The sequence below is a fragment of the Juglans regia genome, chromosome 12 (assembly GCF_001411555.2).
Source record: "Juglans regia cultivar Chandler chromosome 12, Walnut 2.0, whole genome shotgun sequence".
NCBI lineage: Eukaryota > Viridiplantae > Streptophyta > Magnoliopsida > Fagales > Juglandaceae > Juglans > Juglans regia.
In genome coordinates, this window is record NC_049912.1 from 13,927,635 (window position 1) to 13,954,197 (window position 26,563).

General features: G+C 37.6%; 1 protein-coding gene across 1 annotated transcript; it reads right to left on the minus strand.

Annotated features, from left to right (window-relative positions):
* Nucleotides 1-2,770: 2,770 nt before the first annotated feature.
* LOC108992478 lies at nt 2,771-11,977 on the minus strand. Its single transcript, XM_018967057.2, has 8 exons — nt 11,737-11,977; nt 10,122-10,281; nt 9,885-9,947; nt 9,169-9,235; nt 8,856-8,956; nt 4,833-4,877; nt 3,530-4,000; nt 2,771-3,076 (listed from the first exon to the last, which is right to left on the minus strand). The coding sequence occupies exons 2-8, from the start codon at nt 10,254-10,256 to the stop codon at nt 2,906-2,908; spliced, it is 1,053 nt and encodes a 350-aa protein (XP_018822602.2). The 5' UTR covers nt 10,257-10,281; nt 11,737-11,977; the 3' UTR covers nt 2,771-2,905.
* Between the last annotated feature and the right edge of the window lie 14,586 nt (nt 11,978-26,563).

Consider the following 26,563-nt stretch of genomic DNA (forward strand, 5'->3'; position numbering starts at 1 on the left):
CGTAAGTAACAATCCATCAAGATGAGCATCCTCAACTTTAGATGCTTGATAGATGTCAGATTCCTGAATCAACTTCTTCATATCCTTCCTCATACTTGACCAATAGAAGTTAGCTTTGTCTCTCTGTACAGTCTTTGTGATATCTGGAATGTCCGACTTGGGAACTAGAGTGGAAAGAATGCAATATTTTCTTCTTAAAGGAGAATTCTTGACAATGAAAATCTTGCCCTTCAATAGGGTTAATCCTTGCTAAAATGAGTACCCCTTAGGAACTTCTAGCTCTATTTCAAGGTTCTTTCCAAATTGTTGTAGGAAAAGAAATTAGGGTCATTACAGTGGCTGGTAACTCAACATCTTCATTCTTCACGACATTAACAAAGAGTATGATTCATTCACATAGCTAGCTGACATTTTCACTAAACCGCTTGCTAAACTTCCCTTCTGTCATCTTCCCAGCAAACTTGGCCTCTGTCCTGATGAGGCCTCAGCCTCGTTTTCGTTTGAGGGGGAGTGGATAGCAGCATATGTCATGAAGAAGATGGTTGTACTCCAACTCATCACCCACCATGATACGAGAGATTATAAACTAAAGTCAATGATTTAGATAGCTCATATAATATTTGACATATTTCTAATCCCTGTAATTTCTCTTTCCTTTGTTTCTTTCTTTTTATCACTTACCTTGTAATACTGTCTACATAAATCAATACAACAACTCTCCAATGTGAGTGAGAGACAGATTTCATTAGTGTTTAAGAATTGGTGGATGTGTGGCTGTATACTTGAGATTTTAGAAAGCCCTTGCGGAATCTACTGACTGCGTTTGTATGTTAAGGTGATCTCAGATGATCTGTATTGATATGTGAATGATAATATTTTGTGGGTCTAATTGAGATGTGTTTAAATGTAAATAGGTTGAATATGTATTTGAATGTATGAAGTTTGTTGAGATGATTTCATCTTCCAAACATAGAAAGAGGTTTTTTTTTTCCCACGAAACTAGTTAAAGGAGCAATAGTAGAAGCATAGCCTCTAACAAATCTTTTGTAACCTGTTAAAACCAACAAACTTCAAGGGGATTCAAGAGTTCCATGGAACTCCAGTTTTAGTAGGATCTATTATAACTTTCGAGGCCAACATCAAATGACCCAAATGCTCCATTTCTTTTGTGCCAAACCGACATTTACTCATTTTGGCATAAAGGTGATTTATCTTTAGAACCTCTAACACTCTTATCAAGTGATTGAGATGTTCTTCTAATGATTTATTATACACAAGAATATCATTGAAGAAGACAAAACACAAACTTCCGGAGAAATAATCTAAACACATATGATTGATTTCCTTATTTTTCCATCCATTTAAAAAAAAAATCATTTTTTCTGCCCTTTATTTAAGAGTTTCACTCTAGTGGCCAGGGCCGGCTCAAGGGGTAGGAAAACTTGAGCCGTCCCTGCTAGTGGCCCCCGGGATAACTTGTCACCATGGAAGGAAAACTTGTATCTTTATTCCTCTGCAACACCAGACTTGTCTGAGTACTCCTTCTGCTTGTAATTATGTACAACTATTACTGAGTCTTAAAATTCTCTGATTAGGAGGCGTATGATCGTACTCCAAGAATTGCATGGCCTTAAAGATCTAGCCTGATAGGTTCAAACTGCGATGTTTAAGAAGATATGATAGAGTTAAAACTTTGACTCTCATATTTGGATTTGAGAACTGCGCGGCTTCCAAAAATATGTCTCGAATGTGTGTTTTATTTTATTTTATTTTTTTCATGTATTTTTTAATTAAATATTTTTTAAGAAAATAAAAAAATCACAATATTATTAAAAAACATTTCCTTAATCACTAAGTAAAAAAAAAAAAAAAAAGATTTGGGATACTTTTTGGGTCCCGAGCATTATCCTTTGGATTTAGATTCTTGGGAGTCCTATAGAATTCTAAGATTTAGAGTGGAAGAGAGATATATAGATAAAGTTGGCCCCATGGCACTTATGACTACTAGGGTGAATTTCTCAGTCCACATTAAATATTTAATAAATGACATTAGATTTACTTGGTGTGTCTATCTCTTTTCCACTTTAGATCATAGAGTTCAAAACATAACTCTTCGTGTTATATTTTATCCAAAATATGGATCATGCTTTATTTGAAAATATTGGTATTTTATTTGAGAAAATATATAAACCAAAAGTTGCAAACTCAAAAGATCATCGTCTACGTAAGAATCGTCGAAGATGAAACCGAGAAAGTAGTCTAGTCCGAATGCCTTGTTGGGAAGCCCCAACATTTCAATGGAAACCTATGTTTTACATGTAATGGAGATAAATTCTTTTTATTATTATTTACTTTTGGATTGGCTCGACAAAGAGTTAATCTACATACAATCCCCATTTGTATGTAATTTTTACAATTACATACAATCCTCCACTCAAGATTGCAAATATAATCTCCTATAAAAAACCTAGACAGAGTGAAACCAACAATTGTGCATAATTCTTTGAATTCGACCATCAAATTTAGACACAGAATTGAAAAACATCATAGGATTTGTAAAACTCAACAAAAAAAAAGTCATTTCGAGACTCTCCAGATTTCTCAAACTTGAAACGCAGAACAAGAAGACGAGAAAATGTTTCAACTATAAAATCAGTACAACCTGCGAGTTAGAATTTCAATTATGAAGATTTTTATTTACTTTTTTTCTCGAGAAAGTAAAGCGGAAAATAGAAACTACACAAGGCACAGCAAGAAATTTGGATTCACATACTTCCCCCATTTTAACTCTATTAACTACTGAACAAATCCCCCCCAAACCATTGGGAAAGAAAAAAAAAAGAATGCATGTGAATTATATTATACAAACTAAAAAGATACTTTTCTGCAGTTCTGAATGTTGTGATCACTTGAGAAAGAATTTCCAAATATCTCTATCACCGAGTTCTTTGACTAAATGCGCTCCAAAAATGCCTTCTTGATCTACCAGACTTCTCAGGTGCCGTGCTCCGCTGTTGAAGCCGACATAATTCTTCTTTGTGGCAAGGTACACCACTCCATATGGAGGTCTCACACACTAGTTATCCAAAGGAAAACGGTCAAACATGAGTAGGAGAATTGAAGCACGTTTATGTATGTTTAGCTGCTGCTGATACCACCAGAATTTGTTTTCTATTTGTATTTTTGGGATTGGTTCAAGTATTATCCAAGTTGATGAGCAAAAAATTTCAGTGTCTGAACGAGATTAGAAGGGCATTTGAGATGCATCTGTTATTACATCCCTCAGCCCGACTATAACATATAAATTTAAGTGACTCAAAATTTTGAATAAAATAAGCCAATAAGAATCCTTGAATCCCCCTCTTTTCCCCGATCCATTCACAAATCATGGAGTGTAGTAATAAAGCATAGATGCCATTGAATTTGAGATTACAATAAACTTTTGCAACTATGGTCATGAGTAAGTTGGGAGTCTGTATGTTGATTTAACATAATATAACCATGACTCATAAGAGACAAAGAAACTTACCTTTTTTATGAGTGCATATAGTTTCTTCAAAGCAGTCGCCGAATAGGGGATGTCTGTCATCAAGATAACATCATACCCACCCTCTGCCTGATTGTTCTCACAAGCCCTCTCCCATGCTCGACTTCCAGAGAGCTTTCTTGATCGCCTCAAGGAGGATTCCTGCCCCATGATGCTACCATCTAGGCTACTACCTCCATCCATGAAATCCTCCTCAGAAAAGCTCATGCTTATCACTGGTGTCCCTTCAAACCCTTCATTCTTCATTACAGACAACACAGTGGGGAGTTCTTCCCAGTCCCCAGCGAAAAAGTGCACTGATGGAGCCAGAGTTTGTCTGGATGGAGTCAGGGGGCTCTCGGGCTGTCGGCTCTGCTTGTCCCGAGCTTGCTCAAGATTGGCAAGCACATTTGGTATGGTTGTGGATCTTATAGTTTCCGCATTGGCGTCTTGAAAGTGCACTGTGCAAGCACCCTGTAGATGAATGAATCAGATATGGGGCAAGTTCATTATTGGAGAACCAAATTCACTTTATTCAATGGGTTTCCTCACATCGAGCCTATAGCCCATGCTCTCGTTTTATCAAAATAAAATTTGTATTTGCATTCTCTCTACACGATGCATAATTTATGATGTGTCTGCTTTAAATAATAAAATAATCCTCCAAAGTGCTAGTCTCCGGTTCAAATTGTGCTCCCTGCCCCCATGAGAATGAGGAGGAGAAGGTTGAGTTCAACATTCACTGGATATGTGCATAAATTAGAAATCAGAATGAAAAATCTTCCAAATTCTGCAGGCAAACAGAAAATTTGAGCATTGACAATGATAAAGACAATCCCATTCCCCAATGATTTTGAACCCACAAATTTGAGACCTACTCAATTCAAAGGCGTCATGCTTTTGCAAAAATTTAGGGGAGTAATAGAAAGTGCATATCCTTTATAGCCGTACATATCTGTATATGTAGATGACATAGCAATCTAAATACAGGCCATCTGAGATACTTGATTGGAGACATGATGGTTTATAATCATTGCAGACTTGATGGTAGGTGTTGCAATATTCTAAATGTCCACCATCAGATGGCACCTCTTGGCAACATGCTCATGCTTTCATGCAAACCTTAAGTAGAGGTCCCGTATAGAAGCAGCAATATGATTTGTATATTTTAGAAGTGGTGGCTGGAAGCTGAAGAGAGAGAGACAGAACAATGAAAATGACTCATTTTTATCACACTTCTAGGTAGATGCATAAACAAGATTCAGCAGAAGTAAAGATCACCGTACTATCAGCAAATAGGATTTACCTTCAAACAAGAGAAAATCCCTGGAAGTCCATAACTGCAGCTGAGCTGCAAGAATCACAGAGTAGAAAGATTAACTCTTAAAATCTAACTTAATCATTACTGAATCAAAAGAAAAGTAGTCACAGAAACGCACAAGTGAGGAAGCTATAAAATACGCAACTGTTAAACTGCAAGTAAAAAGGTTTCATACAACGATAATATTGAAAAAGAAGTGCAGTTAAAAAACTAAGCGACATTTAGAAGCATATTTGGATTACTTGTCTCTATATACAGGAACATTGAATTAATGTAACCATGATTCTTTGCATGTGGTCATGAATAAGACAATCCCAGCTGATATATATATATATATTAGGGGTGGGCAGCATGGTGAGGTGGACCCCCCGTCCGCCAGATGCGGGGGGCGGGGGGGCCATCTGCATCTAGTGCCCCCAGTGGGACCAAGGGGCTAGGGCTAACCCCGCCCGCCCCGCCCCCGCATCTATATATATAAATCATAAATATACATATAATATATGTATATTATAATTAAAAAAAAAAAAAAACCCAATCATCAAAACAGCGCCAAATGACAGCGCTGTTTTGATGACTGGGTTTTGTTTTTTTTAAAAACAACCCATATCAAAACAGTGTCGTTTTGATAAGTTGGTTAACCCCCCTTCCCGCGACACCCACTTTCAGAATCTCCTCTCTCTCTCTCTCTCTAACCCTCGCACTCACCACTCACAGTCGCCGCTCTCTCTCCCGCTCCATAGTCCGTCCGTCGCACACCTAGTTTGCCTCCGTAGGTAAGTTCCCGTCGCAGACTCGCACATTGATTATGTTTTTTTTTTTTTTTTGAGTTATGGAGGATGGGATTAAATTGAGGAGTTGGAGGATGAGATTCTGAATTGTGTGTTGTGGAGGATTGAATTGTGAATGTGTTTTGATGTTTGTAATTTTTAAATTGTGAATTTGAAATTCTTTAGGATTTCATATTGGAACCCTAAATTAGTTTAGGGTTTCAATCCAAAACCCTTAAGCCTCGTTTGTTTTCAGATATGAGATGAGTTGAGATGAAAGTTAAAAAGTTGAATAAAGTATTGTTAGAATATATTTTTTAATATTATTTTTGTTTTGAGATTTGAAAAAGTTGAATTGTTTATTTTATCTTGTATGAGAATTTAAGAAAGTTGTAATGATAAGATGAGAGGTTTTCAAAATTTTCAAAGTTTTAGATTTTAGTCTTGAAAGCAAACCAGGCCATTATGTTAGATTGAAACCCTAAATTAATTTAGAGTTTCAGATTGAAACCCCTAAATTAAATTAATATCAAAACCCCAACCCCTAAATTAATTTAGGGTTTCGGATTGAAACCCTAAAATTAAATTAATATCGAAACCCCGATTAGTTTTGGGCTTTCAATATGAAACTCGGAATTGATTTGGGGTTTCAAATTTGAAATCCCGATTTATTTTGGGTGATTGTTGCCTGGTTTTAATTGTTCCTATGATGTTTGCTTCATTTCAAATTTTTGTCAGTTTTGGAGAATGGCTAGTCTGTCAGATTTTAGAGTTAGCTCTCCTACCCCTACCCCTACCCCAACATGTAACCCTACCGGATCTACCCCTACTAACCCTTCGGACCCTACCCCTACCCCTATCCCTACCCCTACCCCTACCTGTACGGACCCTTGCCCTGCCCCCTTGCCCCCACAAAGTAAGAAATCTATTTCAATAGTTTGGACTCACTTTACCAAGCTAGAGGGTGGTGACCCCAATTAAAGTGTATGAATGTCATTATAGGAGACATGATACATCTCAATTAAAGGTACACTTAGAAGAACAATGCAAAAAGAGTCCAATATTAAAAATCTTTACAAGAGAAGAGTCATAAACTAGAGATTAGACTTAAAAAAAGGACAGATGGGGGATAGCGGGGGTGCAACGTTGAAGGGGTATACTAAGTATGATCCAGAGGAGTGTAGGAGACACCTAACTCGTATGGTCATCATGGACGAGCTACCTTTATCAGTTTGTGAAGAGGAAATGGTTTCAAGCATATTCTAAGTACTTGGAACCTAGATTTAATCTTCATTCTCATCACACGGTAGCAAATGATATAAAAACAAATTATATGTTAGAAAGAGTTGTGGGCCAATTGGCGGGTCAAATTGATGGCATGGTATATAGATTTAGAATTGTGCACAGGAATGCATAGGCAGAGCTTATTGTGACAAGGGTTAGGGGTGGTAATATTCCGGCAGTTGGGGTTGGGAAAAGGCATAGGTTAGACTGGGGTGAAAGGTTAGAGCACAACCCCATAGTCCGTTATTCTAAAGAAGCTCAGCAGGAGGTAAACAAATACTTAGCAGTGAAGCTTCAACCATTTGCACGAGACTTTGATATATTAGCTTGGTGGAAGATCAATGACGTGAAGTATCCCGTCCTTGGAGAGATAGCTCGCAGTATTTTGGCCATCCCTATTAGCACCGTAGCCTCAAAGTCGGCCTTTAGCACCGAATGGCGCATATTAGATCCATTCTGGAGTTAATTGTCTGCTACCATTGTGGAGGCATTGATTTGCATGCAGAATTGGATCAAGGAGACCCCAATTCATGTTTCAGATGTTCTTGACTTTGAGGAGGCCGACAGGGAGGGTGGTGATCAGCCTGGATTAGGTAATCATGGATTTCATTTTATTATTTAAATTTATTTATATTCATTTAATCGGTATTAATTTCAAATTTAATTGTTGTAGCAATACATGAGACGACGTCCGCTGCAATATGACTTCATGTGTATTGGACCCACCATTGCCATTTGCCATTGATTTGTACAATTTGTCCCTTCATTATTTTTTGTATTTATATAATTTTTAGCATCTAATTATTTTGCTTGTATTTTGTTTAGCTTTTATAATCTCAGTGTCATATGCCCAATCATAATTCCAAGGAGCCAATGATCTATTCTCATCTTGATCCCAATGACCCAATCTCATCTTGGTTAGTACTTTTAATGTTTGTAATTTTTACATTTCTAATATATGTTTTTATTTTTAATTTTTGTTTCTTGTTTATAATTCTAATTTGTTTTCCTTTTAAATTATTAATATTTCAGGCTTTATGATGTCATAGTCTTACAAGAGTCAGCACAACTCATTGATTTTTCTACCACCATGGCTACCCAAAATTCCAATGAATTGTTATTCTTCTGTTAATTCAGATTTGTAAGATTTGTAACATTTTTAGATTTGTAATATTTTCTACCACCATGATGTCATCGATTGTAATGCTGCTACAATAGTAAGATTTGTAATATTTTTAGATGAATTTGTAATTTTGCAATAGTTTTTCTCTTAATTTGTATTATTGTAATAGCTTATTTATGATTATTAGTTAATAGTTGCAACTTAGTAGTATATAATTTCTATTATTGTAAATTATTTTTTGTTATTTTTCATTTTGTATTCTTTTTTTTTTGTTAATTTATGGGTCCAAAATGGCCCAGAAATAGGTTCTGGACCAGTTTTGGCCCATTACATATAATTCTGGACCATTTTGGGCCCATAAACTTACTCTGGGCATATGGTCCATTTATGTGGGCGCGAAAGAAAAGGGGGGGGGGGGGGGGGGACAGACATGGTGTCCACCCCAGCATTGCGGTACCCAGACAAGATACCCCACCCCTCGTTTGTAGGGGCGGGTTTCGGAGGGAATCCACCACCCTTGTTTGTAGGGGCCGGGGGCGGCTACCCCGCCCCATATGGTATGGGCAGTACCCCTAATATATATATATATCTGTTTTCCCGTCCGAAAACACCATGGAAGAAATACTTTAAATTTTCCATATCAGGATTGAATGTTACAAAAAACAAAAACAAAAACAATAGTTACTTGTGGGATAAAAAATCTTCAAGCTTCAGAACATTAAAAACATGTAAGAAAGGAATGATTTTTTTTTTTTTTTTTTGACAGGTCAAGGAATGAAATAACATTGAAGCATGAAATAGCAAGTAATGAAAATCTCTCTTTGAATGAACTACCTCAAGTACCCTTTTGCCTCTAAAACTCAATTGTCCATCACGAATCTCATGCTTAAGGACATTAACAAGATCAATAGAGCTGTCGCAAGATTTCAGATATCCTACAAAACCATAAGAGTTTTTAGCTTCTAAAATTTGGAACAAGCATTTATATCTTTGCATAGAGAACAATGCCACTGAAGAATATATGTATATAGTCAATCATGGCATATAGAATGAGATTACTAAAAAAATGGTGATATTACGGCTAATCAACAGAAGATCTGAATTGGAAAGCTTCACATGAAAATGAATACCGGTGTCAGGTACCCACCATCAGGTTTTGAGGAAATCATTTCCAAACCATTGAATCCAATGATATCAGCAACACTAACTCTTCCCTGAAGGAGATTAGAAATGGCATGAATAGAGCTTATTAAACAAATGATAAACAAGTGCAACACTCCACCGTAGAAGGATCTTAGAAGTATAAGCTTGCTATATTAACACTAGTATATGTGAGAAACATGCACGAATTGAAATTAAATCGCATAGGCCATAAGGCTGGTTTTCGAGAAAGAAGCCAATTTTCATTAGACCTCTGGACACATTTGGCCTAAAGGTGACAGGTCATGAGCCATAGGTCAAATTCATATAGCATGTAGAAGATAAAAAAATGAGGTCCACAATTTTACACAAGGGAATGGAGACTTTTTGGGTTCAGGAAGGCCACCCCACACAGAATTCCAATAACACTTGCTCAAAATAACAAAATAATAGAAAGAAGTTTTCCAGGAAAGCTGGAGGATAAAATGTTTTCCATGAACAAACATTCCATACGATCGGTTTGGAAGTGATCTGAGCAGTATGGAAAATGAAAGCAATTCTGCTCATAAATTTCATTGCATCACATATAACCTGATTGGACCTATACCCACCAACTGCCCATCATATCAATTGCAATTCATCTTCCACAAAAGAACTCTACATTTAAAAACAAGAGACATAAATGCTGAAAAGCAAAGCTGTCAAGGTAAGGGTTTGACATACCTTGAAAATATTGAGCCCATGTAAGTCTACATTCTCACCAGCATACTTGTATGGATGAGCTGTCTGCGCAGTAGAAATGAGAAGAGTGTTAGACCTCTGAACACAATTTCTAACCATCATATCCCCCGCCCAAAAACAAGAAGCTCCAGATAAACAATCTCCTTATACATTGAACAATTCTTCCTTTTCCTGACACATTTAAATTGGCAGGGTTAAAGGTGGGGATAAGGGACTTACCTTAGATGGGATTATCTCAACGGCAGGTGAAGGGAGATTCAAATCTCTTTCTGATATGGAGGATGTGCTGTGACTTCCTCGGTCAGGGGTCACCAACCCGGGCAAACATTGAGAAAGCAATGCTGGTGCACGCATGATTACTTGATCTTTGGAAAAATGTCTGTGGGAAAGAACAACTCAACCTTTTATAGCAGACCACTTCTTAACGAATTCCATGATATAAGCTTAGTAATCACAAAAACCTTGAAGGAAAAAATACAAGAGAAATTCAACTGAAACTCCAATTCTCTCCAAGACTATGATGATGCTAACAAAATATGAAATATTATGAGCAGGCTTTATATCTAAACAATTACAGATCTAAATGGCTCCGCTTATAACCATTCTACACAACAGCAACAAGAATAATCTCCGGAGGGTGAGGAATCATCATAGAATGTAGAAATTACAAGTTATAATCATAACAAGGAGGTAGTTAAGGAGGGAAAAAGAAACATACAGAAAACCAGTACCCATTAAGAGAATAATAATCAGTGATCACAAATCCTAATTTGACCACAATACAGAGACTTGCTTATACTACCCACTTTAGAATAAAAATGAGGGCATTTAATATGAAACCATAATGAGCATAATGAGCTAGAAAACCTCTAAAGAGAGCTATTAGAATCATTCTACGGCAGTCAGAACCAGAAAGAGTATGCATGACACGTATTCAACTCATTGAGATACTATGAGCATCCAAATACCTAGATAGTAAAAATTTCAAAAAAAAATTTGACAGGTAAAACAGATAGGTAGAAATTAGTAGTTCAAAAAGAGAACAAGTAAATCTAGCAATTTGTGCCCCAAAAGAATATGAATTTCAACATGGAAACTTAAGAAACTGAAAGGAAACTATATTCCCGGCCAAGTAAGCAAGGCCAGAGACTGAGAGTTTTGAAGATCACTTGAAAACATCATTACTAAAGTCAGCCCTTACTAAAGCCACACACGCACACACAAAAACAAGGAAAGAAAAAATAAAAAAGAAATAGAAAGAAACAAGAGTAAAATAATAATAACAGTCGCCGTATTTAACATTTTACATAAACCAAGCAATCTGTTAAAGACCATTCAAAAAGCAAAATGCATAAAGAAAAAAAAATAAAAGGTGACAGAAAGCGAAAATTTATTATCAGAAAGATACTTTCAGAATTCATTAACAATTAGAAACTTGAGAGATGTAGAAAAATATTCCGGACCCATATTTTACTTGCATAAAAAAAAAAATAATAATAATAATAAAATAATAATAATAATAATAAAAAGCCTCCATAAAAAGTTCAATCATGATACAATTACAAACATCCATGAGGAATTCAGAAACATATAGAAAAAAAAAAATAAGTAAAAAAAATTTGGGAAAAGAAAAGGCATGGACCTGAAACTAAAGGCTCCCACAACATAACCCTTCAAAATTTACAAACCAGATGAAGGCTCGAATTTTGTAGAAAAATACGATCAACCCACTCTTTCATTCACATCCAAGACCAAACCCAGAGAGAAAAATAAAGTACAATTGCATGAGAAAAAGAAAAGAAGAAACCAGCTAGACAAAGAAGCAAAACCTTACCAACAAAGTCGATGCCTGTGATCAGCAAGAATTCAACATAAAAATCTGAACCTAAGAAAGGCCCTTTTTATAATATAAAATCTGCAAATTCGGGGCAAAGTACCCGGAGACGCTTACAGAGAGGGAACAAAGAAGCTTCGGTTCAGACCTGAACTGTCACAATCGAATTCCCAAAGAGCCCCCATTTTCTCGAGTGTAATATCGAAAACGGCAAATGTAAAACCGAGGGAACTTTCTAATTGAGAAATGGAAAATGATTTACCTACAACACTTTATACAACACATTGTACAACAATATGTTGTATAAGGGGTATTATGGTAAAATTACCTTATAAAAATAAATTAATTTTACCATAATACCTCTTATACAACACATTGTTGTACAATGTGTTGTATAAGGTGTTGTAAGTGTATCAGCACTCTTGAGAAATTACTCTGCCGTCTTTGCGTCTAGACTCTATACGTTCACTTTATCCATTGATATCGTGTGGTGCAAGTGCTTTATTAAAAAAAAAAAAAAACTATAAATATAAAAGGATAGAATAAATTGTCACATTTATTTTTACAGATAAGATGAATTTAAATAAAATTAAAAATTAAAAAATATTATCAAAATATATTTTTAATATAATTTGTTTTAGATATTTAAAAAAATTAAATTATTTATTTTATTTTATATAAAAATTTAAAAAAATTATAATAATTAGATTAAATGAGTTAAAAAATATTATAAAAACAAATGAGATCCTACAGTTTTAATCTTATTTTTTATGTTTTAAAACATACATACATGTATATATATTTAACAAATTACGTGACATTATATATGATGACAAGGAAAACTGAACAGTCTAAGTTAGGCTACATAATAACAATAGAGTCTTACACATTATCTCTATACTACACATTACACTTAATTTTTTATTTTATTTTTATTTTGTTTTTATTTTATTAAAAGAATTATTCTACTCATCATCCATATATTATAAATTTAGTAAAAAAAAAATATATCATGATATGAGTTTTATTATTTATCATCTTCACATATCACACATTATATTTATTTTTATTTTTTTAAAAAAAATTAATTTTGTTCTTCATATACTAATTGAGTTATTTTATGATATGTAGCTTGAAGTTAATAAATAGAATTTTTAAATTTAGGAACGATGAATATAATTTTCGTAACAATACCCTCGTTGTTATGAACTTTTGGTGGCGTCTATGTGAATACCTGAAGACAGAAAGGGTAACTTTGGCACAAGTCTTTTTATAACCTTTGGGTGCGAGTCCTCGTGGAGAAAGGGGAAAGCAGGTTGGTGGGCTGTCGTTTTTGTCTTCTGAACGTGTAAAAACATAGCGTTCGCCCCGGCTGACACGAAATGCATCATGATATTTTACAACTTCAACTTTTGTCTCATTACCATTTTTTTAACTTCTCATCAAAATTTCTTAAATAGAGATATTATATAATTTGAATAAAAAATTATATGGTTGTTGCTTTTTTCAGTGAGGAATGGTTGTTGCTTTAAAGTAGATATCTCTTTTTAAATCATCCCGACCATATGGTTTTGGTGTTGAGTTTTATCAAGATGACAGGCAGACAGTGAGAGGGGTGGTTGTCCAAGCAGTTTTTGAGTTCTTGCAAAATGAGAAAATGTTAAGGGATTTGAAACATACTTACACAGCATTGATTCACAAGGTAAACTCTCCTAATTTAGTGTATGAATATCATCCAATAAGTTTATGCAATATCTTTTACAAACTGATTTCTAAAGTTATGACCAATCAAATAAAGAGTGTTTTGTCTAAGGTTATTTCTTAGAATCAAAGTGTCTTTATTCCTGATAGGCTTATTACAGACAATATTATGGTAGCTTATAAATTACATCATACAATGCAAAATAGGCAGAGGGGAAGAGAGGGTAGTATGACCATTAAGCTTGACATGTCTAAGATTTATGATAGGGTAGAATGGGGTTATCTCGAGGCTATGATGTTAAAGCTAGGATTTGGTTTGAATTGGACAAGAATGGTGATGAAGTGTGTGAGATCAGTGAGTTATTCAGTCAGGGTTGAGACAAGGTGATCATTTGTCACCATATTTGTTCTTGATTTGTGTTGAAAGTCTTAGTTCATTATTACAAAAAGCAGCTTCATTTGCATTTAAAACCCACCTCAACTCATCTCATCTCATCATTACAATTTTCTCAAATTTCTACATAAAATATAATAAATAATTCAATTTTTATTCTACTATTTACAAACCATTTCAACCCACATCAACTCATCTTTGAATCCAAACCACTCTTGAATCTAGAGGGGCTATTAAAGGGGCAACAGTGGCAAACATGTGGTACAAGGATAAATCATTTACTTTTTGCTGATGATTATGTGGTATTCTAAAGAGCAAAATATGAGGAGTGGTGATGTGTGAATAATTTGTTGGTTCAATATGAGTATGACTCGGCCAAACTTTAAACAAACAGAAGACCAGTATTTTGTTTGGCTCTAACACAAAGGCTGCTAACAAGAGTTTTATTTTATAGCAGGCAGGTGGGGTGATGTGCAATAACTATAACAAGTATTTGGGGCTTCCCACTGTTATGGGAAGGTCTAAGTACAATTCTTTTAGAGGACTAAAGGAGAAAATTTGGAAGATGATTAATAGTTGGAAGACTGAGCTTTTATCTACAGTAGGAAAAGAAATCCTCATAAAAAGTGTGCTGCAGGCTATACCTGCTTACACTATGAGTGTTTTTAAATTACTTGAGACTTTGTTAAAGGAAATTGAATTAATGTTGGCATGGTTTTGGTGAGCCACAACAAACTTGAGAAATGAATACATTGGAAAAGTTGGGGAAAGCTTGGGGTGGTGAAAGGCAAGGGAGGTCTAGGTTTCAAAGATCTCAACAATTTCAATAGAGCTTTGCTTGCTAAGCAAGTATGGAGGTTTTTAAAGAAACCTTCTTCATTGGTGGCTTGTGTTTTTAAGGATAAGTATTTTCATAATGGGGAGTTGTTGGAGGCTAAACTGGGGTCTTGTCCCTCTTTCATTTGGAGGAGACTATGGTCAAGCTTAGATCTGGTTAAAAGTTTACTTGTGTAGCGAGTGGGGAATGGTCAGTGCATAAGGATTTGGAAGGACAAGTGGCTGCCTAAGCCATCAACTTATCATGTTCAAACACCAGTTAATACTTTTGACTCAGAAGCCAGAGTTGATGTGCTCATTGATGATGAGAAGAGGAGTTGGAAAAAAGAGGTAATTGAAGTTGTCTTTAATGAAGATGAGACAAAAGTGATCTGTGCTATTCCAATCAGTAGAAGGGGAGCTAGTGACAGGTTTATATGGAAGGGTTCAGCTGAGGTTTGTACACTGTTAAGAGTGCCTATAATGAATATCTTATGCAGAAAAGTCAGAAACTGGGAGAGTCATCAAGTTGTGGGAGGATTGAAGATCAATGGAAGAAGATATGGCATATAGGGGCTTTAGGGAAGACAAAATAGTTGATATGTAAAGCTTTAAATAATATTTTACCTACAAAAGGTAATTTGTTTAAGAAGCAAGGGATTGATAGTAGTTTGTGTCCAATATGCAAACTGGAGGAGGAGTCTGTGTTGCATGTTCTTTGGACCTATTCTGCATCAGCTGATGTTTGGGGTGGAGATGCAAGTCCAGTTAAAAAGTGGAAGAGGTTTTATGCAGATTTTGAGATGCTATAGGTTGAATTATATTTGAGGCTAGATTTAGATCAGTTGGAGTTGGTTTTTGTCATTTTTCATAGAATATGGACAAAAAAGGAATGGTTTTTGTTTTTGAAACAATTTTAAAAGTTCAGTAGTGATATTAGAATTGGCTCAAGATGATCTATTTTCTTATAAGCAAGTGCATCAAAAGGGTTCTAATCCAGTAGTGACATGTCAGATAGAAATAAGAGAACAAAGATGGAAACCAGCTTTTTGGCCTAATTTGATAGTTAATTTTGATGCTGCTTTTGATAAGGAAAAGAAAATGATAGGTTTGAGAGTTGTTATCAGAGATAGTGGAGGGGATCTACTAGCTGCTCTTTCTGCTCCTACTGATTGTGTTAACTCAGTTTTTGTTGCAGAAAGCTATGCTTTGTTAAGAGCTATGAAACTGTGTATTGACTTGGGTTTTCATCAGGTTCACTTCGACGGTGATGCCAAGGTTGTTATTGATGTTGTTTAGTCCAATTTAGATGATAATTCTTGGTTGGGACAAGTTATAGATGATGGAAAGATTTCCATTGCAAAGACTCTCTTTTATTCATAGGTTTGGTAACAAGGCTGCTCATATGGCAGTTAAGTTGGCTGTTAACACTGAATGTGAGAGGGTGTGGTTAGAGGAGGGTCCAATAGAGGTTTTGCTTGTTGTTTTGGAAGAAAATTTATGTATTGTTTAATGTTTTAATGAGATGAGGTTTTCCTTTTAAGAAAATAATTATATCATTTAGAAAATAATAAAATAATAAGAAATAATCAGTGACCAAAATTATTCACCTATCAAGTTATAACAAAACAATCAATCTACATGTTTTTTATATTTTAAATATTATATATTTTTATTCGTATAAGAATGTTTTACTAGATAATGGCGTGGCATGCCATATGGTAGCCACGTGTGACTCTCTTAGAAAAAAAAAATGGTTGAGATGTGTAACGCCTACCCCTCTAGTGTCCTATAGACGAGCATTTTAGAAAAGTAATGGAACGAGTGCTATTGACTTTCTTAAAAATTTTCTTTTATTTTTATTATGCACCAAATATAGAAGATTCCGTAAATAAAATAAGATAAGCATTAAAATTAGAAGAGAGCTTGCAACAACATCTATAAAAATGTAAATTACAAAATCATTGTTTACAAATTAGAAAAAGTATGCCTATGCTTTTATAGCTTTTCTTTGGACCAATTATTGCCTTACATCTTTGTTTTAACTTTTAAATTTGGGATATTCTTGCGTTAAAATAAAATGAGTTGAATATTTAACAGATCTTATGCGGTTAGTCATCCACAAACTTGTCTAATGAAACTACTTGCGAGATGATAAAATACCTCACTACCCAAATCTGAGAGTACATCAGGTATTTTTAGGATACTTTACTATTATTTAATATTTTATTATTACTATTCATCTACTATTCACTACTATTTAATATTTTTTCATTATTTTTTACTACTATTCACTAGGGGTGTAAACTCAAACCGGAAAACCGGACCGGACCGGACCGAACCGGACCGGTTTTACCGGTTTTGAACCGGTCCGGTCCAGAACCGGTTTTTAAAACGTAAAAACCGGCCGGTTCCGGTTCCGGAATTTTTTGGACCGGACCGAACCGGACCGGACCGGTTGATTAAAAAAAATAAAAAATAATATTTTTATATATAAGTTTTATACAAAATATTTTATATATATTAAATATTAATATATATAAGTTTTATATATAATGTATAATTATAAATTTTTATGTGAAATTTTATATATAACATATATATTCATATATGAAATAATTTCTTATTATAATTTATAAATTATTACATAAAATGTTAATACTAAATCACTAAAAGTTTATAACTAATACTAATATATAACTTATAACTATACTAATAGTCTAATATTAATACTATTATATAGTCTAATATATTAATAAAAGTATAAAACAGTTTTTTTTAAATCAATTTTTTTTTTTTATAAACAAATTTTTAATGACAAATTGTGAAATTTATATTTTTAAAAAACCGGAAAACCGGACCGGACCGGACCGGAAACCGGTAAAACCGGAAGTACCGGTTTAGGAGGGTAACCGGTGCGTAATCGGTTTTGAAAAATATAAAACCGGTACATACCGGTTCGGTCCTAGATTTTATCCAAAACCGGACCGGACCGGTTACACCCCTACTATTCACAGAATACTTGAGAATATCTCACTATCCAAACACAACTGATAATCCAATTAATCCTCAATATATATCCAAGAATTAATCCTAACCATACTTTAACGCTTGTGGCATGGCATCCATCATTGATTCCTTATAAACATCCATGACTTTATCATTTGCATCCATATATACTCTAAATATCTATAACCTTGAAATATAGTCTTTAACATGCACATTCGACCCAAACAATGAATAATTCATGAAGCTCAATTTCATTAGTACTTCGTCATAACCACACCATTCGTAGACAAGCTTCATGCTTCATTTAATGCATACTCTTAACTTCAAGGCCAACTTAGTACAACCAATCCATGGCCATACACATCCCTTGCATCATTCCATATTGCATGCTTGATTAAAAATGGGCCTAGAAGTTTCACTTTAAAATCCAACACAAACGTCCAAGAACTTCATTGGAATGAACATTTGAACCCCACAATTTTAGCTAAGAGATAAAGTCAAGAAGGAACTCAAACTCATAGGAGGGAGATGACTCAAACTCCTAATAAGAGATAGACTTAAGACTCCTAAAATGAAGGGCTTCACAAGGTAAATTAGACTCTATCACTCCAAGAAAATAACCTCTATAAATAGCCTATAGGAAGTAACAAATACGGAACTTGATTCACTTCTTCTTTACATACATTTATTCTTATACTGTTATTGACTTTGGTATCAGAGACTTCACATGGCAACCAGTGCCACCCTTTTATTCGTTGCAGGTGATCCGTGTGGTTTGTAGTGTGAAATACATCTTTAACAGTGGCACCATCTGTGGGATCTTTACAGACTTCAATGTGATTTTCACATGCCAACTACCACGCGATCACATGCAAACCACAAATTTTTATTGCCGGAAAGTAGAGTAGGGGAATTTCGCGATTCACAAGATCGTCTCCAAAAATCATATAAGATCTCTTCAACTTTTTTATTTCCTATTATTTATTAAGGATTTCCTAACGTTGCATGGTTAAAAAAAAAAAAGAAAAAAAAAGGGAAGCATGTTGCACGTGCAGTATGCACTGCGCACGTACAACATGCATTACGCATGTGCCATGCACAACGCACATAGGGGATGCACGGTGTGCACCCACTTCCTTCACCATGCAGAACTTCAGCCACTAGTGACACACCGGTAATATAGCGACGGCGGAGATACGACGAAGGTGGAGATTCCTGCCGATAATTCGTCGGATCAGAGCATTGTGCACAATGTAGGCAGAGAAGAAACTAGCTGCCAGAGGCCCAGCATAGGCGCCTGTGAATTGCATGGTGCAACACTGGCTGCCACTAGAACCACCAGTGCTTTTTGTCGCCAGCCGGGTAGTTCCTCCATCACGGAAGCCGCTCGCGTAGGGCCATGCACAGATAGAGGATGCATGCTGCTGAAGGACCACCAAAACCAGGCATCCATGCGCCAACGAGCCCATCGCCGACCACCTTTTGACTCGTCGTGACCTTTTATCGCCAGGAGTGGCGATTCCCGACCACAATGGTGTTCCTCACCACTGTTCCTTGCCATCCTCGCCAATGCACGTGACTGGAGTTGCTCGACACCAGCTGTTGCTCACTGCAGAAACCAACTAGACCACCAACCCACGTCGCATAGCGAGGCTTGAAGATGTTCGCCCTTCGTGGTTGAGACTCGATGGTGGAGCCTTCTGTTGGTCACCTAGAGAATGCACTGTGCATGGGCACATGCACAGTGCACGTAAAGCGTTGGAGTTCGTACCTGTAGCCACCAACCCCTGTAGCATGGTGAGGCTTGAAGACGTCTGCCCTTCATGCGGAGACTCGACGGTGGAGCCTTCTACTTTTCACCCAGTACTGCAACGGAGTGCACGCCGTGCACAGTACATGTAGAGAGCAATATGTATTAAGAGGCCCACACACGAGCGTCCACGAAGTTGTAGAGACACTACCGACCACCACTAGAATCACCGGCATGGTTGATCCTCACCCACAAGCCAAGACTACCATAAAGCTTTGTGCAACCATCACCAAAGCTTATCATGAGAGCTGCTCGACGTTGACGCCACAACTTGAGCTTATGGTGCCACCCACGGCCACACCGTGTAGCTTGTCGGAACTTTCTGTCATCAATGGTATGGTCCCTGACCACAATGGCTTTGCTCACCGTCAGCCTCACCACCACCACCACCACGAAAGCACGCCGTAGAGGCTGTTTGGTGCTAACGCTACAACATGCTCGCCATCCCAGCCCAACTATGAGCTTGTGGCACCACCCACAGCCACGCCGTGGAGCTCCGACACTTTTCTGTCACCGTCATTATGATCCTCGCCCACAAGCCAAGATTGTCGTAAAGCTTCGTGCAACCATCACCAAAGCTAGTCGTGAGAGTTGCTCGATGCCAACGCCACAACATGAGCTTATGGCGCCTTCCATGGCCACGCCGCGTAGGTCCGGCGCTTTCTGTTGCCATCACGGTGATCTTCACCAACCTGGCAAACCATGAAAATTCCTATCGCCTACTAGAGAGTCTCACTTCAAGCAGGAACATGGAGACAAAAATAATGCACTTTAAAGCTATGTCGTCTAGGCTCAACCATGAGTCCCGATTCATACAAACAAAGCACCGGCTAAATCATCCTAGTTTGTCTCTTTCAAACTCACTATTTTAATTTTTACTAAAAATTTCGACGTTTAGAGATTTTTCTCTACCGAAACTCCTCGAGGTTCCACAAGAATCTGGGTGGCTATGCACTCCTGGAATATATTTTGCTGGAAATCACCAGCATGGCGTGGAACACTAGGGGTGAAAACTGACGTCGTCGGCGCGGGTTTTGGGCAAAACCGATGCCGACCGACGTCTGGAAAAATGGGGGAGGCACCGACCGTAACCGGTCAATGGGGAGGAGGACACCGATCGAGGTGGTTCTCTGGCAGTTCTCGGTTGGCATCGGTTCTCAACGGTTCTACTGAGAAAATAATGAGAGAGACCGAGAGAGAGAGATGCATAGGAGAGAGAGAGTTACAGAGGAGAGATAGAGAGACAGAGTTGCATAATCGAATTCGGGAAGAAGGGGATTGGGGAAGAAGAAGACCCTTATCGAAACAACGCTGTTCCTTAAGTGGAACGGCGTCGTTTCAGACTTATTATTTTTTTCTTACATCCTTAATAAAATGATGCCGTTTGGTTTAATGCCAAACGACGTCGTTTCACGTACCTATTAACTAAAACGACGACGTCCCACTTAAACTTAAGTGGAACGACGTTGTTTCGATAAGGGTATATTAAAAAAAATATATTTTATTATATCGGTCGGTTCAGCGGTCTAGTCCAGCTTCAAACTGAGACCGAACCGCTGAACGTTGGTTTCTTAACATTTCCACCGCACGCCGACCGGTTCTCCACCTGTTCCTGACGCGGGCGGTCGGTTCACGTCGGTGGCGGCCGGTGCCGTCGGTTTCTGTACAGCCCTACGAAACACCACCTACAAAGCCCCTATCGGTCATTATTCTATCTTCATCGGAATAGACCGTTTGGTATCACGGGCATCCCGGACCATCATCAATGCTAAAATTGCTTGCGTGTCACTAGCTTTCACCACACTCTAATAGAATGACTTAGGTTTACAGATCTCAAACTTGTTAATTGTATTACACTTACCTATTTTGTGTTAGTGAAAATCCCTCAAGAAGCAGTGCAATCAAGAAGGGCTTTGAGGTCAAAGAACCCCACGACCCACTCAGCAACCTAGAAGGGCGTGGAGGTAAAAGGATCCCACGACCCACTCAACAATTAAGAAGCGCATGGATGTCAAAGAACCGTACGACCCACTTAGTAATCAAGAAGGGCGTGGAGGTCAAAGAACCCCATGACCCACTCAGCAACCAAAAGAAGATCCGCGCCCCTCGGCGGGCAACAAGACCAACACCACTCGGCAAGCAACAAGACCAACACCCCTCGACGAGAAACAAGACCAATGCCTCTCTGCAAGTAACAAAACCGACATGTCTGCCATGCAACCAAACCAAGGTCTCCGTGGAAAGCATATGTGGTTTTGTCATTGCCCGTGCCAAGGAATGGCGACCTGCGGGCATCACCCATGTATCACCAACCTTCACCACGCTTTAGCGAGGTGGCTCAGGTTCACAAATCTCAAACTTGTAATTTGCAATACACTTACCTATTTTGTTTTTTGTGAGAACTTCTTAGGACGTGGGGCAACCAAATGAATGGGTGTGGAGGTCAAAAGACCACACAACCCTCTCCAAAGATCACCATCGAACGGGCATGGACGTTAGAAGACCACATAACCCTCTCTAGAGATCGTCATTGAACGAGCGTGGAGGTCAGAAGACCACACAACCTTCTCCAGAGATTGCCATCGAATGGGAGTGGAGGTCGGAAGACCACACGACCCTCTCCAAACGAATTGGCGCAGAGGTCACAAAGACCACACGACCCTCTCCAAGCGAACTAGCATAGATGTCACAAATACCACCTGACCCCCTCCAAACAAAATGGCGTGGAGGTCGCAAAGACCACACGGCCCCCTCCAAACGAACTGGTGTGGAGGTTTCAAAGACCACACAACCCTCTCCAAACGAACTGGCGTGGAGGTCGCAAAGACCACATGACCCTCTCCAGAGTCCGCCATCGAATAGGCGTGGAGGTCAAAAGACCACATGACCCTCTCTAGAGATCGCCATCGAACTGGCGTGGAGGTCAGAAGGCCACACTACCTTCTCTAGAGATCACCATCGAACGGGCGTGGAGGTCAGAAGACTACACGACCCTCTCCAGGGATCGCCATTGAACAGGTGTGGAGGCCAGAAGACCACACAACCCATTCCAAAGTTACCTTTTGGAATGAGCCACCGAGCTCCACAATCACCTCATGCGTGTTTCCTTCATGCTCAACAACTGCCTAATGTGGATTCAGGAAGACGATGGGCTCCCTGATCACTTAAGCAAGAACACAACACCAATTTACACCAAGGGGCAGGAAATCTACTACTACCAACAAAAGCAAAAAAAATCACAAAAATACACACCAAAAGCCAATAGACAAAAACAATTACTCTTCACCGACAATAAACAATCTCTTAGGGAAACATTCACACAAACAAACAAACTCAAAATCGAGCTCCGCGCTCACACCTAATATGGTCGAGTACATCTCCCGCCAAGGACCGAACAGGAAACTAGTGACCATTTTTCTAAATTTATTTTGTAGATTATTGACTTGAAGATTCTCAAGGCTTTCTAAGGCTTCACAGCTACCAGAATCACTTTTTCTGCAGGCTACCTCCATCATAGTTGACTTGAAGATTCCTAAGACAACCAAAAGGTCAAGCCACTGAAGGTCGAGCCTTGTTCACCATGCAGTCAACTGTTAGCTAACCAAAAGGAAGTGAAGACACCCACACGCACTAACTAGTGTGGATCCTCGGCGGGGTAGGGGAAAACAAAAGCAAGCAGCTGCCCACGAGCCAGCGGGGTAAAAGGCAGGTACAGAGAATAGAAAGTAGTTAATTTCCCATGTCCCAGCACAAAGAAAATTAGTGGGGTAACTGAAAGGAATATTTGAGCCCCCACAATTTTAGCTAAGAGATAAAGTCAAGAAGGGACTCAGACTCCTAAGAGGGAGATGGCTTAGACTCCTAATAAGAGATAAACGTAGACTCCTAAAAGGAAAATACTTCACAATGCAAATTGGACTCTATCACTCCAAGAAAATAACATCTATAAATAGCCTACAGGAGGTAACAAATATGGAACTTGATTCACTTCTTCTTTACATACATTTATTCTTATACTGTGTTATTGACTTAGGTATCGGAGACTCCACAGGGCAACCAGTCCCGCCCCTTTATTCGTTGCAGGTGATCCGTGTGGTTTGTGGTGTGAAACACGTCTTTAACATTCATCATTCCATCCAAACCTTCATTTTTAATATATAACATAAATTCATGTTACACAATTTAATCCAAATTAATGCACAAAACCCTTCCTCCATCGGTACACAATGTTTAGTCCAACACTTCTACGCAACACACATCAATCCAAGCTTCATTCACCTTCTCATATTCAATTACATAACACAATTCAAGACCTTCCGTTAATCTAACAAGTAATTAGAACCTTAAGCTACCCTAAACACTTTAACATTATATAATACATGAAAATTGATAAATGTTATTTTTATATGATTTTGATCACACTTTTATTTATGAAAAGTGTCACTTTCTCTTCAATACTATTGATTTTATTTTATTTCTACATATTTTATTTATTTTCTTGAATTTGAAGGAATGACAAGATTTAGTGCAAAAATGAGAAAATTTTGGTACATAAGAAGAGACTATGGATCCAGACCAATGAGAGGCAGTGAGATCTGAAGAGAGCTGATGAAATTTGGGCAATGAGCCATGTCCCATGGGCAGCAAAGAGATTTCTCTCACCCAAATGTGAGAAGACTTACTTCTCGATAGGCGAGAAAACTCGTGACCAGAAGGCACGATTAGAAGGAGTGTAGATTTGGCAATAAGGCTCTAGGTGGTTAGATTGGGCCACTAGTCTAAATGAACAACATAAAAGACCAACCTAAATGACATCATGGGCAACAACTAGAAAAGGCGAGATGAATCTTTCATCCCGATCGGGAGTCTTTCCACACGGTAGGTGAGGAGAGGGCCATGTGGTCTTTGTGACCTCTATGCCCATTCATTTGTGACCTTCCTGCTAGTTATATTCAGTGCACACAACATTTACCCATTGGAACCCTTTGAGTTCCGCAATTAATCTATTGGCAACCAAATTCTCCCGAACTCCACAATTCAAGCCGCATATCACTGAATCTTCTATTTTAGATAATTTTGATATTCTTGGGATAATTTCCTTTTATGTTAACATCTATCTTTAGAAACTATTTTCTAGATTTTTAGGCTAGATTGTAGCTGCATTTATTTTGTTTCTGAATTTGAGTTTTGACATCTATTTAATCCCATCTTTTGAGATGAATAGTGAGTCTTGGTTCTTAATCTTAGATTTAGTTTTAGTCTGAGTCTGAGTTTAGAGTTCTAGAATTTATTCTTTAAGTGTTCTTTCGAAAAGGTAGAATTGGAGGCCAGAGGCGAGAGCCGCATGCTTGATCAACCGACTTCAACGAAGAACACTAGTTTTATTCTATTTATTTTAAATTCCATTATGAACTAATTCTATTTTCTAAAGTTTTGATATAGCCTAGCATTGAACATACAATTTATATTCCATTTTAGTTGAACACACAATTTATATTGAACACTGGCGTTATTCTCTCTGTCTATAAACCCTCTCGTCCGAATCCAGCTGGGGGGAAGGGGAGCTTCGGCTCCTTCTTCCTCTTCCTCTCCTCCCTCTCCTCCCCAGCCTTTCATCTTCGGTGGTTTTTGTTTTGGTTTTTTTTAGATTTCGGCCGAATAAGGGAGGGTAGCCGACTCGAGCTTCTTTGGTGACCAATGACCGACACACACACAACCAGGAGAAGCCTCACCCGCCGATCTTGCCTTCGACCTGATTGGGCGCCATTCAGAGCGGCGCATTGCGCCGACACGCAGCTTTAAAGGAAACGCGTGGGTCCCTTAACCACCATGATTCATCTTCCATCGACGCCATGGCGACAGCTCAGGGCTTAGTGACTCTAGCAACATTTCAACCGACCGATCGGCTCCTTCCCAGTGTGGTACGCCACCAGCTACCTTCTCTTTTGTGTTTCCCGATTTTGTTTAGTTGGTGTTGTTTGGTGGTTTCCGACTTTATGTAGGTGTGTTTTTTGTTGGTTTTCTTTTGTTGGTTTTTTTAGAAAAATAAAGTGGAAATAGGCTATTGGACTTATGTCCATAGCAGTGTTGGTTCCTCCCTCCTCTGGTTAGGAGGATGAGTGTAGTGTTTACTTCTCCTCTTCTGGAGGATGGAGTTTGCTTACGGGTTGGTTCTACCTCTATTTCATAGATTAATACTCTCTATTTTGAGAGTTTTTGAAGTTCAGACAATGTCGTCGTAAAGATATTTGTGTACGGGGAGCTTACAACATGAATTTAGTTTGGCTTGTAATTTTGAGTCACAGATGTAACTTCCTTATGGAATGAAATGATGTATATTTCCTATATAAGAAAAAAAAGTTAGTTGGAGATATTTTTGGCATTGTTCGAGAGAAAATATTGAATAGTTAAGAGATTTTTATTATCAACTTGAGATAATGGGATTCTACAACGAGGAAGAATAAATTGTGTGAGATTTGCTAGGTGAAGTCAAATGCTCTAGACCTATTCTTATTATTTTTAAAATCTTAATTTTAATGTTCTTTTCTTCAGTTTAATTTAGATAAACCATTCTTCAAATTTCAGTTTTCTAAATAGTAATTAATTTAGTCAATTTCAATATTCAATAGCATAATTATTCGTTGTGGATTCGATATCCTTTTTCTTTAAAATACTTTTCTACTTGTTACGATTCTATGCACTTGCAGATATATTTTTATGCGAACAAGTTTTTGGCTCCATTGCAGGAGAATAGTTATTTGTTATTGATATTGATATCAGCTAGAGTTTTACTACTTTAGATTTTATTTTATTTTATTTATTTAAAAAAATAGTTTAAATTAGATCTCAGTTTTATTTTTCTTTTCAGGAATCAGAAGTGCATGCCCTGATCTAAATCATTAGAGCATACACATTTTGATCCCGAGATTGAAAGAACTTTACGTCGAATCAATAAAGAGAAAAAAAAAGAGGTCACCGCATCTAAAGTTAAAATGGCCGATCAGGAGCACAAGGCGTTAAAAGAGTATGCAATACCCTCAGTCAATGGGACGACGTCCAGTACAAGGCGGCCAGCTATACAAGCCAATAACTTCGAG

What these genes read in the sequence shown, in the direction of transcription:
- LOC108992478 (XM_018967057.2), bottom strand. Translation starts at nt 10,256, where the DNA reads ATGCGTGCACCAGCATTGCTTTCTCAATGTTTGCCCGGGTTGGTGACC. An exon ending in TTGAGATAATCCCATCTAAG is followed by an intron (nt 9,948 to 10,121) that starts GTAAGTCCCTTA and finishes TCTACTGCGCAG; the next exon opens with ACAGCTCATCCATACAAGTA. An exon ending in GATTTCCTCAAAACCTGATG is followed by an intron (nt 8,957 to 9,168) that starts GTGGGTACCTGA and finishes ATGGTTTTGTAG; the next exon opens with GATATCTGAAATCTTGCGAC.